The following is a 13,662-nucleotide window of genomic DNA, read 5'->3' on the forward strand; positions in this document are numbered from 1 at the left end:
TGAAGGCAGGGGCTAAAGGAAAGAGAAGGGTGCTGCTCAGCCCCCTTCCCTCGGGTGCGGTCCAGAGCTCCAGCTCAGGAAACATCATGGGGTGTCCCCAGCTCACATGGCCTGGAAACGGGGTGCAGGACAATGGGAGGCGGAGGAGACCTAGAAAGGGTGTGATGAGGCTCCAGTGTCCCCAACACCATATCCCCTACTGAGTCAGACAGAGGAGGGGTGAGCTATAAAAGGATACTGGTGGGGAAGAAGGACACGGTCACGTGCAGTGGTGTGTGTGTGTCTGTCCGTCTGTCTTGTACGTCTCTGCACATCTGTTTGGGTGTGTCTGTGTGTCTGTGTCTAAGCACGTTGCATGTCTGTAAGTCTGCCTCTGTGTCTGTGTGTCTGTCTGCATGTACAAGCGTTCGGGTGTTTCGGTCTCCGGCGCGCTTGTGTTAGTCTGTGTGTACTTGTCTGTTGGCACGTATGTGTTAGCACGTGTGCATCTCCAGGGGTCTGTGTATTTGGGGGGGACTGTGGGCGGGAGGGGACCTGTCGATCCCCTCCCCCACCTCCTCACGGCCAGGCCACAGTTGGGACCCAGCGCAGTTGGCAAATCTCTGACTTGGTAACTCACCCCTAATGCTGGAGGCCATGGACCTGCAGGACCCACCCACAGCCTGTGGGGCTGTCACTGGGTCCGAGTCTGGCTGGGTTTGCAGCCGAGAGACTCTGTGTCCCCTCCTCCCCTCCTCCAGGGCTGGAGCCAGCTGGAGCCACCCACATCCCACATGGATCCCCAGCCAGGCCGAGCGAGGACGCTGCCACGGAGGGGGAGGGGGTGGGGGGCAGCTGCTAGACCACTGAGTCTGCCCCTCAGCATGCCAGCTGGCCTGGAAGGTGCTGGAGACATCCCGGCCTTGGGCTGCGGCTGCCTCTCTACCCTTAGGACCTCAAGCAACTGAGGCACACTCTCTGGGTCCAGGTTCCCCTTTATAAGACGAGGAGCTGGTGCTGGCAGGAACACAGCATACGGTTGCGTAGTTGTGCACTGTGCAAATGCACCTGCTGGAGGTGAGGGAAGGCACTGAGAGGCAGCCTGGGTTCCGCCCTGCAGGCTGAGGGACCCCGTGTCAGGTGGCAGCATCCGGAGGAAGGGATGCATTCTTCCCACAAGAAGTTTGCTCTTTAGGGACTGTGCTTGGGGGTGGGGGGAATCCTTGTTCTAATCCTCACAAAAGGGCTGCCCTGAGGCACGAGCCTTTTCAACCAGCCCCTGCCCCTCCCTGGCTCAGTGTAAAGGCATCCATCTGTCACAGACCCTCCTCCGTCTGTCTCTAGAGAGAGATCTCTGTGACTGCCTGCCCCTCTGCTCCTCTCTGCCTCTCCCCACTCTGTCCCGCCTGCTCCCTGCCAGGGCTCCTGGCCTTCCACACCGACTGAGCATTCAGCACCAACTGTAGGAGACCCCCTGACAGGAGAGGAATCTGTGTCCTTGTCCCTAGTGTCACCGTGAGTCCAACCCGACCTTCCTGACTCCAAAGCGGGCCCGGGCCCCTCCACTCCTGCATGCTCGCCCTGCACCACCCCCCATCCTTTTCCCAGCTCCCCTGCCAGTGACTGGACACATGGGCTGCTTCACTGCTCTTTATTTCATTAGGAAAGTAGTCAGGGGAGTCTGGGCAGGGACGGGGTGGGGGTAGGGACTGTAGCCGGCTCCTGTCCTGTCCGTTGGGTTGGCAAACCTGGGAGGAACAGAGATGAGACCCGAGGGGTTCCCAGGGGGAGGGGGCTTCAGTGCACTCCCCCAGCCCTGAGAGCCCCACCCCCCGGTCTCCCACCCCTCACTCTGAGGCTGGGTCCCCAGCAGGGCTTGCTTGACCCAGGGCTGGGGATGTGGGGCTGGCCCATGCGGGGCGCCCCTTACCCAGTCTCAGGCTCAGTTGGGTGTCATGAAGTAGCTGCTGTGAGGCGGGGCTCGGTAGAAGGGGTCCACGGAGATCAGGGTTCTGCAGGAAGGGGAGGGGTGGACGTGAGGGGGATGTGGGGCAAGGTGGGACCTGCTCTTCTGCCTGCCCCTCCCCTGGGGCAGCCCTCAGCCAAGCCACATTCTTTGCCTGCCAAGTCTGGGCCATTGTCTTAGAAATATAATTTTTGAGGAATTGAATTGAGCCGAAAGGAGTCAGAGTGAGGCAGAACCACAGTCCATTCAACTCTGTCCCCACCCCCCCACCCCCCGCAGCCTGGCAGGGAGCAGGTGTGGAGCTGGCCTCTGGGATGGGAACGAGGCGTTGGGGGGCGTGGGGGGCAGCCATGCAGGGGGAGGGGTCGCTGGGGAGAGCGGGGGAGGAGCCGGAAAAGCTGCGAGCAAGCCAGAGAGAAGAAATAGGCCTCTCAGACAGACGGAGGGAGGGAAGAAGCTGGGGAAAGGCCTGGATGCCGCAAAGGACAGAGCGGGAGGGAGGGCCGGCTACCTTCCCACGTGGGGGTGCAGGTGCTGTAGGCTCTCCGCGGGGTTGGGGGTGGCCTCCATGTGGGTGACCGGCTGGTTGAGGGCATAGCCTCCGGGCTTCTGCGGCTGGATGCCACCTCGAGTCCAGCCTTCTCGGTCCAGACCCTTAGGGATATTCTCGAAGTACCTGCAGCACGGGGTGGGGGCGGGGGGGGGCTGTTGCTGGTGATAAGCTGGCCTCCGCTCACCTCTGCAGCCTCTCTGCCCTTCTTGGACAGGAATCTTGGCTCCAGCAGAGCACACATGGCCTCAGATCCCTCCAGCCTCCTTGCTTTTGCTCATGCTGTGTCCTCTGTCCTGAGCCCCAGTCCGCTTGGGGAACGCTGCTCACTCGGGAAGCCTGCCCTGGCTCTGCCCCGGAGCTGGACGGCCCTCCTTCGCCCAGCCCCCTGATGCTGCTCCAGCACGGGGGAGCCGAAAGGACGGTCTGCGCGCCGCCTCCCTCCCTGGCCCATGAACTTCTTAGGGGTGGGGGAGTGGAGACCCTGGCTCATTCATTTCTCTCTGGGCATTCCACTTTGCTTCCATTTTGCTGATGCTCCCTGAGCACTGGGTCAGGTTCTGAAAGGGCCACCGATGAGTAAGATGTGGGCCCCGCCCTTGAGCGTATGAAGTGGGGGTGCAGAGAGATACATGAGGAAGTCAGTGATTACAACCCCTGGGGAAGGAGCCGTGCGCCTGACCCCTGGCGGGAGCTCGGGAAAGCCGACAGGCGGGCGGGAGAAGGACCCTGTAGACATGGCTGGGGCCGAGGGTCTGCTGGAGCTGCCGGAGCTGCCGGAGGAGGGCGTCTGCCCAGGGAGGGACAGGGACACTGTTGTCCCCTGACACCCAGCGTGAGTCTCTGCCCCTCCCCCTCCCCCCTCGTGGGGACTGGAGCAGCCACCTGTGTCATGGATCTGCGATGTGGCTCAGTCGCCACTTCTCCCATCTGAGCCTCAAGGTCCCCATCCCAAAGAGGGGGGCCAGCCCCAAGGATGGGAGGCAACTTGGGAGACCAAGGAGTGGGGGGACAGTGTACTGGGACACAGGTGACACACACTGACACAGATGACAGATGTCGTGCAAGGAGGCTCTATCCCACTCCTGCAATGCCTTCCCCATCCAGTCCTGGCCCCGGGAGTCCTCCCCATGGCTCTCGGGCCACTTCCTCCTGGAAGCCTTCCTGGATGCTCAGCAAAGAGCTTACTTTCTTGGGAACCCAGAGCCCCCCCACCGTGGACTGGACGTAGTATCTTCGCAGATGCCATGTTGCTCCACCCAGACGCCCTTCAGCCCCTTATTTGTTCCCTGCCCACCAGCCTGGGCACAGCATCAGGGAGAAGCGCAGAGGTCGGCTGCCCTTGGGCTGCTGGGGCTTGCTTTGCCTGTAGCAAAGAGGTGTCTGGGATTTTAGTATCGTCCTCAGGGACTGCCCTTAACTTCTGACTGATGGCTGTGGGGGTACCAGTCCCCCAGCTCGCTCTCCCCTTGGCCGGGATCATTCTGAGTCGTGTGTTTGCACTGTTTTCTAGAGCCTCCCCATGGGATATCTCTTTAATAACACGCTGGCTTTGGGCTGCCTTCCTTTTCCCACACAACTTCCCAGCTCCCCCACACTCCCCAGTAAGAGACTCGCGCTCAGATCCTTGGCTCAGGGGCTGCTTCTGGGGGATCACACTAACTCAGTGTTGGTCTACTTCACAGGCTGTAAGCTCATCACTTGTCCCAGTGTCTGTCTGTGAAATGCATGCTGGCTTCACAGCCCTGGATTTGGACAGCGAAGGGGGGTGCTCACCCTTGGTTGTAGGTGGTCAGGTACCGATTATCCATGTCAGGGTCATAAGGGTTCCGGAAGTAGCTGGGGTTGTTGAGGCTGAACCCCGTGGGCTCCTGCACCAGAGGTACGGAGGGGACTTGTGAGGTCAGGAGGGGGTGGAGATTTGGGAGTGGGGCTGGGCACCCCAGCCTCACCTTGTTCCCCACAGTCTCCCGGCCCAGCAAGGCAACGTTCGTCTGTTGCATGCGCTGCGGGGGCTGGAAATGCCGGTGGCTCATGCTGCTCGGTTCTGGGCCAGGAGGGGGCACCTGCAGGGGACGGAGCCACAGAAAGGCGGTGGGTGGCCAGGGTGAGGCGGCAAGGACAGAGGGAGGGTAGGCAGAGGCACACGCGGCCCCAACTTGCCCCCAGCCCCAGGACCTCGTCCTTGCCCCTCCAGGCACACGGAATTCCCTGGGTCAAAGACACCCCTCACTTTCCAGTTCCTGGGCCTTCGCCCCTCCCCTGGAGGGTCCAAATATCCTGATCCTTCCCATCCTTCAGCGCCCAAGTGCGTGTGCGTCCAAGGAACCTCCCTGCCCCCTCCTGTGGGAACGCCCCGGCTCTGAGGGAGCCCCCCCACCGAAGGCCACTCACTCTGGGGTTCAGGGTCCTCTCCGTCACCCGGTTGTAGCCTGTTTCCCTCTCGGAGCCTCTGGCCAGCACAGGCAGGAACTCGTCCCCCTAAGGCCACAGACGAGCCCCTGGCACCAGAGCATAGCTGCGCCTCCCGCCGTCCTCCAGGTACTGTCCCAACTGCCCCGAGGAAGGACCCCAGGCCCTGGGGTCAGACCGCCCTCCACCCTCAGCGGCTCAGCTTACATGAGGGTGGGGCATAGGGAGGAAGTCGGACCTGGTGACACTCTGGACGGGGAGGAGGACCTGGAAAGAGGCCCGCAGAAGCACGTCAGCCCGGCAGAGGCAGCTGCCCCGGGGTCCTGAGTGCAGAAGGGGCTCACGACATGTGCGTATGATTGGGGTAACCGAGGAAAGGGAAGAGTTTGGGGAGTAACGATGCTGAGTGAGGACCAGCAGGCCAGGGCCCTCGCTCAGACTCTGAGTAACATTGGCTCTGCCCCTTCTCCTCTTTGGACCTCAGTCTTCTCATCCGTAAACTGGGGGAGCTGGACCAAAGCAGTGGTTTTTACCCACACTCGTTCATCTCGTGTTTGAACACAGGGTTCGGCAACTCACACATTTTAAGCTAGAAGTCACCCTGAGATTCTAGTGGGCACAGGCCTGACTTACCGGGTCCCCAGGGAGGGCCTGGGAGGGGGGCTGGAAGACAATGGGGTTCTTGGTGGACTCTTCGGTGAAGCCAGTCTCTTCTTTGGCGCCAATTGATTTCTTCTGCAAGAGATCTGCAAAAGACATCCCCCCGTGCTACCCGCCACCCCGGCCACCTAGCCCTGCCCACAGGGCCTCCTGAGGCTCCGTGTCCCAGCCAGTGGGGAGGGAGCTGGCTCTAAGGATCTGGACGCCTGAGCTATAGGATCATGGGCACCAGGAAGACTCCAGAGTTCAGGACAGAGAATGAGACGGGAGAGGAGGAGAAGAGAGGTGCAGGACGGGCAGGTGCCAACAGGCCGGGAGGCAGCTGGGGTCAGGATCAACAGCCCTCCTAAACCAGTGAGTCGTCCTTCGGCAGGGTTGGCGTTAAGGCACAAGTCCCCCAGGCTGCCTCTGTATCCTTCTTTCTTTCTGCTGGTGCCTTCTTTGTCCTGCACCAGCTCCGTCTGCACCCCCCCCCCCCCGCCACCGTGTCTCTCCCTGTGGCGGGGGGAGGGAGGTGTGGTGGGAGGAAGGCATGAGCTCAGACATGTGCCTACCTGGCTGGTTTGAAGGCTCCTTGAAATACTTGGAATTGTACTCATAGGTCATGAAGCGCGGGTCCTGGAACACAGAAGGGAGAGCACTGGGGCCTACGGACTGGACCAGGGCCCGGGGCTGGTTGGCCACAGTGATGGCTCTTCAGTGTTCCCAGCAGACCTGTGTGGTATAGTCCCCGAGGGGAGGCCGAGGACGGCAGGCCCGGCACAAATCCGTCTCTGATGGGGCAGCAGAACCCCACACACTCCCGGTAAGTTCTCCTGTGACAGTGAAGTCCGTCCCACCCACACTGGACTCCCAGGAATAAACATGGGACCCAGGCACCCAGACGAAGAGGGGGCCCAAGGCAAGCAGAGAGGCTAAGGCAATACAGTAGGTCCTCCCGCCACACTGCACTGCCCAGAGCTCGGGGAGTCTGGATGGGCGAGGGGAGGGAAGGGGCCTCTGGGGTTAAGTCCTAAGACCTGAGTAAGGAAGCCCGTGCTGACCCCATTGATGCTGTCTTGGAAATACCAAATATCCTTGGCTCTCCCCAGTTTTTCTAGGTACTCTGAGCCCACATTTAGTTGGCTTTTTGGGCAAGTCAGAGCAGTGCCGGTCTCCAGGAGGGAAAGGAAGTGGGTCTGGCCCCTCTGCCCCGCTCACAGCCCTGACCGGGGGCTGCCCACTCACATGCCGGGCGTTCTCCCACTCCATCGAGCCCTTGCCCTGCAGCTGGTGGAGCAGGGGCCCGTCCTCGGGCTCCAGCCCTGTGATGGCCTGAGGCCCATAGTCCTGGGGGTCAAAATGGACCTTCCTGACCTGGGAGGAGGAAGCGGCCAGTCACGCTCCAGGCAAAGGGATGGCAGTCCATGTCTTGACTCTGCTTCTGCCCTTGACCCCTACAGAGTATCCGTAGCCCGAGGGGTCCCTTGACAATGAAGTCCAGTCATGTCCCCCCTCTGCTCAGAGCCCTGCAATCATCCCATTTCACTAGGAGTAGAACCCCATGGGCTGACAGAGACCCACAAGGACCCTGGCTCCTTGCTTTGCTCCAGCCACCTGCCTCCTTGCTATTCTTTGTCACATCAGATACTCGCACCTCAGGGCCTTTGCACTTGCAATCTGCACTGCCTGGAACGCTCTCTCACATCACTGCACGTAGAGGACACTAACTTCCCTTGAGTCTTTGACTCACGTCTCCACAGCAAGCTCTTTTCCCACCCTCCTGGCTTGCAGTTGCAACCCCTTCACTACTGCTTCACCCCTGCCTCTTCCCTGTTGCATTTCCCCCCCACACTTAGCACCTTCATATGTAAAAGAGATGTTCAGAACATATCAGTTGAATGAATGAACGAATGAACGAATGAATGACTTAGTAGAATACATTCTACTGCTGGTGATAAGGACGATGATCATAATGACAATGGAATGAAGAAGATGGGGACGACAATGACAAAAGCAAACATGACATTGGTGGGGAGGATGGTCATGTGGTGTTGGAGATGTGGATGGGATGGTAGAGACCATGGGATGGGGATGCGGATGGGGTTGGTGTTGGGATTGGAGATGGGGGTGGTGGAGGTGATGGCAGGGACAGGGATGGGGAATGGGGGTGGAGGGGAGGTGATGGTGCATTCGGGGATGGGGACGAAGGTGACACAGGTGAGCAGACTCCCAGCCCGCATATGGCTCCTCAGCGTCCAGGCATCTCAGCCTTGACCAACTCTTGGCAGGGCCATCCCACCCTGCTGGAGGGATCCTCACCCTCTCCGGCCCCTCGGTCCTTCCTCTACCCCAGCCTCGGGGCCCCCCTGTCTCCTGGTCCTAGCCCAGCACTGACCTCCTTAGTGGGGGTCGCCACACTGGGCTTCTCCCGCGAGTAGCCAGAGCTGGTCTGATGCACGTTCCAAGGCAGTGGGCACTTGCCATCAGGCGCCTCCAGGGGGCGGTAGCTCTGATTGGTCACTGACTGGAAATTGTGGCGGACTTGTTCCCTGAGGGTGGAGCAGGAGCCACCCGGAGGCTGCAGTGCTTATCTCTGGAAGCTGCCCACTTCCCTCAAACCTCCCACAGATGCCTCAGGAGTCCGCCTGCCTTAGGGCCCCAGGTGGGTGCCGTGCCCTGAGTGCCCCCGGACCCCAGACCTAGGCCAGGCAAGGTTCAGGGTCCCCATGCATGGAGCCCGCAGTCGGTCCGATGAGCTCCAATGGCCCTGAGCACTAAGGCTCAGTGGGGCAGGGAGGGAGAAGGGGTTGCAGACCTTACCCCATGGCTGGGTTGTCCAGGGCATCGAGGTTGGCGTGGTAAGAGACCACGGGCCGGTAATTGGATCTGTAGCTTGTGCCTTCGTGGCTGCCCATGCGGGGCCTGAACTCCTCCCGACCTGCCAGAGGGGAAGCCCGTGGGGCAGGGGAGTGGAAGAACAGTGAGCAGGGCCTCCCAAGCAGGGCCAGCCACATCCCCCCGACCCCGCCCAGGGCCCAGAGGTCCTCGGGATGGAGAAGGCATAGAGCCAGGGGCCGGAACAAGAGAGCCGTGAAAGCCTGGCCCTTCGAGATTGCGGCAGCGGGGAATGGAAAGGATGGGGAGGGACAAGGTCAGTGTGGCAGAATCACAGGATGGACTCGGGGGAGGGGCAGCGGGGCAAAGCCAGCCTGATGGGACAGGCGTGGACACGGTCGTTGGGGGGGCTCAGGGATGGATCGGTTCAGCGCACTGGGGTCCCTCTGAGCGTGTGTGGCAGGGCACGGGGCTGCCCCTCCCACGGCGGGGGGACCGCCCCCCGTCCTGGCCCGCGTCCTAGGGCGGCTCCAGCACACAGGGGCGCTCACCGTAGGCGGTGCAGTAGCTAGTGGCATAGAATTTCAGGGGATCCGTGCAGCCCCCTGAACTCATCTTCACATAAGGGGAGACAACCCCCAAGGGGAGTTTACCCATCATGGTGCTGTGGGGCAGGGCCCCGGGGGGCGCCTGGGGAGGAAGCACAGGGAGCCCCATCCGTTCAGCAGCCCCAGGCCCCGAGCCCGTCTCAGGCTCAGGCTGCAGAGGCCCCGGAGGCGAAGCCCGAGCCCCACCAACCAGGGCCTTCCGCTCGGCCCCGTCCCTCTCCACCGACACCCACACCCCAAACTGAAGGAAGGACTGGTCATCGTCAACACGTAATCATATACACTCATTCCCCCTTCCCCACAGCTTATCATCTCCCCAGTTTACAGCCAGGAAACTAGGATGCCAAGTGATGAAGGATGAGCTCACAATGGGCGTGGGGAGCCAGGATTCAGGCCCTGGGGTATCTGACTCCCCGCCCCGGATCTTATCTTAATCCCCTCCTGGCCTCCTCTGGGGATTGAATGGACAGACACCCTCCCAGCCCAGCCCGGGGCTCCTTGTCCCTCCCTCAGCTCGCTCGGGGGGCCTTGCTGAGGGACGTTGGCTCGGCCCTCCTGGGGCCCAACCGCAGCGGGCCCCACCCTCACCTGCCCTCTGCTGTGGCTCTGGGGAGAGGCTGCAGGGGACAGGAGCTGCTCCAGGGAAGCCCAGGCCTTCTGGGAGGTGGCCTGGCCAGGATAAACAGTGTGTCGCCTGGCAACCAGTGCCTAGCAACAGCGTCCCCACGCCTCTGAGGCCCTTCTAGGGCCAGGGCCCACTGAGAGGCCAAGCTGGCCCAGATGAGGGCAAGGTCCTGCCTCCTTGGCCCCCCCAGTCGCCTGCTTCCCTGAACCAGGCTGGGCATTGTTGCTGTCTTCTGAGTGACAAGAAATAAAAGAGAATCTCAAACAATCACTCCTACTCATTAAGTATCCACTTCTCAGCAGACACTTTATATCCTTTATGGCCAGTCCTCTGAGCGGCTCCTCCAGCTGGCTATAATTATCCCTCTTTCCATGCGGGGAAAATGAGGCTTTAGACAATCAGTGTCTTGACTGGCCAGAGATCTCGAAAACAGAAGGAAAGAGAAGAGTTGAGACTCAAACGTGGGTGGGCTCAGATCCCCACTCGTAAGCCTCTCGGGGAATTATCCTGTTCCCTGTGTCCTGCTAGAGCCAGATCGGTGCCAAGCTCTTCCACACACACATTTTTTTTTAAAGATTTTGTTTATTTATTTGTCAGAGAGAGAGCGAGAGAGAGAGCGAGAGAGCGAGAGAGAGGGAGCAAGCGCACAAGCAGGCGGAGCGGCAGGCAGCGGGAGAAGCAGGCTCCCGGCCAGGACCCTGAGATCATGACCTGAGCTGAAGGCAGACGACTGAGCCACCCAGGCGCCCCCTTCCACACACATTATTACCTCGGACAATCCCCCAGACCACCCTGTGGCCGGGGTACTATGGTTATGGGGCCAACAAGCCCCAGCAGCTAGGAGTGTGGCTCAACCCTGATGTGTCATCTCTGATGAGGGGACCTGTCCCCTTACAGCCCCCCATTTCCTCCTCTTCACCGAGGGCCGCAACTGGACCCGCTTCGGGGGGCTGTTGGCAGATTTCCCGAGGGCATGGTTTCGGCGCCTCAGTTTTTCAAAGCTGTATTCTCAGCCTATTTTGCAGATGGGAAAGTTGAGGCCCAAGGACACTGGCCAGGCCTCAGAGTCGGTGAAGGATTACAAGGGGAGTGAGGCCCGCTCCCCTTGGGCCGGGCCCTTTGCCCCAAGGGGCTTTGAAGCCTGTAACGGTTTAACCGGGTCTCTGATGGGGTGGGGGTGGGGAGCCTCGATGTGCAGCATTCGCCACGTGTCTGTGGTGTAAATACTCCCATCAGGGCTGCTTTCAAACTACTAAGGCAAGGTCACCGAGCAGGGGGTTGGGAAATCATGCTCGGCCCGCTGTGGAGCCATCACAATACAGAATTTGCGCCGGACAGATCCAATAGCCAGAAGTGACCTTGAGACCATGAAGGACAGACAAATGTAGTAATATAATAAGAGGTGATGACTTTGAAGTATTTATTACCCTCAGGGTTTTTTTTTTAAGATTTTATTTATTTATTTATTTATTTATTTATTTATTTATTTATTGACAGATTGAGAGAGGGCGGAGAGGGCGAGCACAAGCAGGGGGAGCAGCAGAGGGAGAAGCAGGCTTCCCGCGGAGCAGGGAGCCCGATGCGGGCCTCGATCCCAGGACCCCGGGATCATGACCGGAGCCGAAGGCAGACGCTTAACGACTGAGCCAGCCAGTCTCCCCTATTACCTTTGTTTTTATATAATTTATTAAATTGTAAGTTTATATAATTTGATTTTTAACAATGGCGGAGTTCAACAACCAGCTCACAGATTTCCTGGAGGTTTTGCCTTCAACTCTCACGAGCTGGTATGAGTCGGCTCCAGAGCACCCCGACTCATAAGGGAAAGCGAGGTGTGGATGAAGAGGATGCCGAGGGAAAGCGGGCTGCCCCACCCAGGAGATGCCCTGGCTGCAGTCGGCCTGAAGTGACTGGACCTGCCAGAGACGGAGCTTGCGACCACACCTGAGCCCCGCAGAGAGGCCCTGGACTCAGAGGTGCCCGGGGCCAAGCAGAGGCCCCCACCAGAGTAACTATTCTGTTCAGGGGTCAGAAGCTGCAAGGCCAGAGGTGAACGCACACAGTCCTGCTCTCCCCATCTAATGACAGAGGCTCAGGTGAGCCCCACCCATGAAACACCCGAGAGGGTAAGACCTCCATGGGCGGTCAGGAGAGAGGGATGGAGTGTGCATAGAAAAGTGGTTACCAGCAAGAGCTCAGACTCTGAAGCCGATGGCATAAGCCCTGGCTCTACTACTTAATAACTAAGATTCGATGCGTGTTATTTGTGCCTCAGTTTCCCTTTCTGGAAAATGGTACCTACCTATGGGGTTGTGGTACACATAAAGCACTCGAAATCCTCTGTGCACAGTGTCTAGCAGGCGGCAGGCCCGTCCCAGATGGAGATGAGGGAGGGCTCGCCACCTGGAGGCCCTGCAAGGGCAAAGGTGGGTAGCACTGGCAGGCGGGGGGGCGGTGACGGGTCCCAGGGGGCTGGAGCACTGTTGCGGGGAGGCGCTCAGCTGCGAGAGGCTGTGCCAGGTTTCCCTTTCAGCAGCTGGTGGGGCAGAGGAGGTGGTGAAAGGTTTGAAATCGTCAGTAGCGCTGTGAGGGGAAATCTGGAGCTGCTGGGGACAGCCTGGCCTGGAGCCCACAGAGGATGGGGGGCAATTCTGGGAGGTGTCTGCTCCCAGACTGAACTCCCATTAGGCCTGGGCTCCCAGCGGCCTGTCGTTTGTTTTTGTTTTTGTTTTTGTTTTTGTTTTCTTGCTGTGTGGCGACACCCAGCGGCTCTCACGCGGAACTGCAGGAGATGCAGCACGTGCTGCCCTCATAAGGCTGGGGGGCTCCTGGAGGGAACAGAGGAGCGGGCAGAGCCACTATCGCCCCAACCCCAGCCACCCTGCCTCACCTGCCCTCCAGAAGACAAGGGGCCGGCCTGGCAAGCAGGGCAAGGGCCAGAGCCTACAAGAAGCAAGAGCCTTGGAGCTGCTCACCAGGTGCTGCTCTGGGCGGTAACCAAACTGCCGCGTGACTTCTAGACCTCTTGGCTCGAGGCCTGTTTTTCTAACTGTAAAATGACGCAGCAGACTAAATGATCCTTCCAGATTTTAAGTGGGAAATCCAGGGCGCCCACCTCAGCCCCTCTTCCCATAACCGTTCCCATTTATTAAGCATTTTCCATGCAGGTGCAGAGCTGCGCCGTCTGTTTACTCTTCAGTCCAGCCTTACGAGCAGGGATTATTGTTACTGCCCCCACTTTACACACAAGGAAACTGCGTAGGCCTCACGGGCAGGTTGGGGTAGAGTCAGCTTTGACTCCAGAACCCACGCCAAGCCCTGCTAGAACATGCTGGCAAATTCACCTGTGAGGTGCTGGGACTGTAGCAGTAGACTCTAACACTGTTTGGTTGAGCTCAGCGATTTTCCAAAGGGACAGACTGCCCCGGCCAGATGGGTGACCTCTTTCTCCTTTCTAGACTTTCCCAGTCCTGAGCAGTAATGTTCAGCCCTGTTTCCCTCCTGCGAGAAGAAAGGGCTACAGACACCCTGGGGCTGGCCCCAGACACCAGCAGTGCCTCCTCTCTGAAGCCTGGAAGGTTGAGGCTCGGGAACCACCTAGAGGATTTGGGGGCCCCCTGGTGCACAGAACTCCACAGCCAGGACCAATGGGAGAGGGCCCCGATGGGCGTCCAGGGCAGGTGCACACCACCCTTTGCTGAGTCCTGAATGGGGACAGACAGCTGCACTCTGGGCTCTGGGCTGTGTGAGCTTTGGGTCCCCGGAGGAATATCAGCTCAGGCAAACGAGGCAGCACACCATTGAGCAGGTGGTGTCATTTGACTTTGACTGACGTGTGTCTTCATGACAGGCCTCAGAGGGCAGGGCCAACTTTGTCAGGAAGAGAGGTTCAAGGAGGGAAAAGCTTTCTAACACACCCAACCTTCTAATGCGGGAACAGGGTGCCCTGGTGGGGAGTGAGCTCTCCATCCCAGAAGGCATTCAAGCAGAAGTTTGAATTCACTTGAATCTGGACGACAATAATAGCAAACTCTCTTTTGGGCTG

The 13,662-nt window shown here is 59.6% G+C and overlaps 1 protein-coding gene across 1 annotated transcript; it reads right to left on the reverse strand.

The window, feature by feature from the left end:
* Positions 1–1,534: 1,534 nt before the first annotated feature.
* SAXO4 (stabilizer of axonemal microtubules 4) lies at positions 1,535–11,528 on the reverse strand. The gene is made up of 13 exons (XM_064576342.1): positions 8,936–11,528; positions 8,370–8,487; positions 7,945–8,098; positions 6,795–6,923; positions 6,122–6,185; positions 5,541–5,653; positions 5,115–5,174; positions 4,890–4,976; positions 4,448–4,561; positions 4,272–4,366; positions 2,457–2,621; positions 1,910–1,991; positions 1,535–1,727 (listed from the first exon to the last, which is right to left on the reverse strand). The coding sequence occupies exons 1-12, from the start codon at positions 9,099–9,101 to the stop codon at positions 1,922–1,924; spliced, it is 1,335 nt and encodes a 444-aa protein (XP_064432412.1). The 5' UTR covers positions 9,102–11,528; the 3' UTR covers positions 1,535–1,727; positions 1,910–1,921.
* Positions 11,529–13,662: the final 2,134 nt, after the last annotated feature.

The sequence above is a fragment of the Mirounga angustirostris genome, unplaced genomic scaffold (assembly GCF_029215605.1).
Source record: "Mirounga angustirostris isolate CCGP_5_RB_7025 unplaced genomic scaffold, mMirAng1.0.hap1 SCAF_13, whole genome shotgun sequence".
NCBI lineage: Eukaryota > Metazoa > Chordata > Mammalia > Carnivora > Phocidae > Mirounga > Mirounga angustirostris.

Coding starts and splice junctions, on each gene's coding strand:
- SAXO4 (XM_064576342.1), bottom strand. CDS start 9,101: ATGGGGCTCCCTGTGCTTCCTCCCCAGGCGCCCCCCGGGGCCCTGCCC. Junction 2,622..4,271: donor CTGACCACCTACAACCAAGG/GTGAGCACCCCC, acceptor CCCGTGCTGCAG/GTACTTCGAGAATATCCCTA. Junction 1,992..2,456: donor CTGCACCCCCACGTGGGAAG/GTAGCCGGCCCT, acceptor CCCTTCCTGCAG/AACCCTGATCTCCGTGGACC.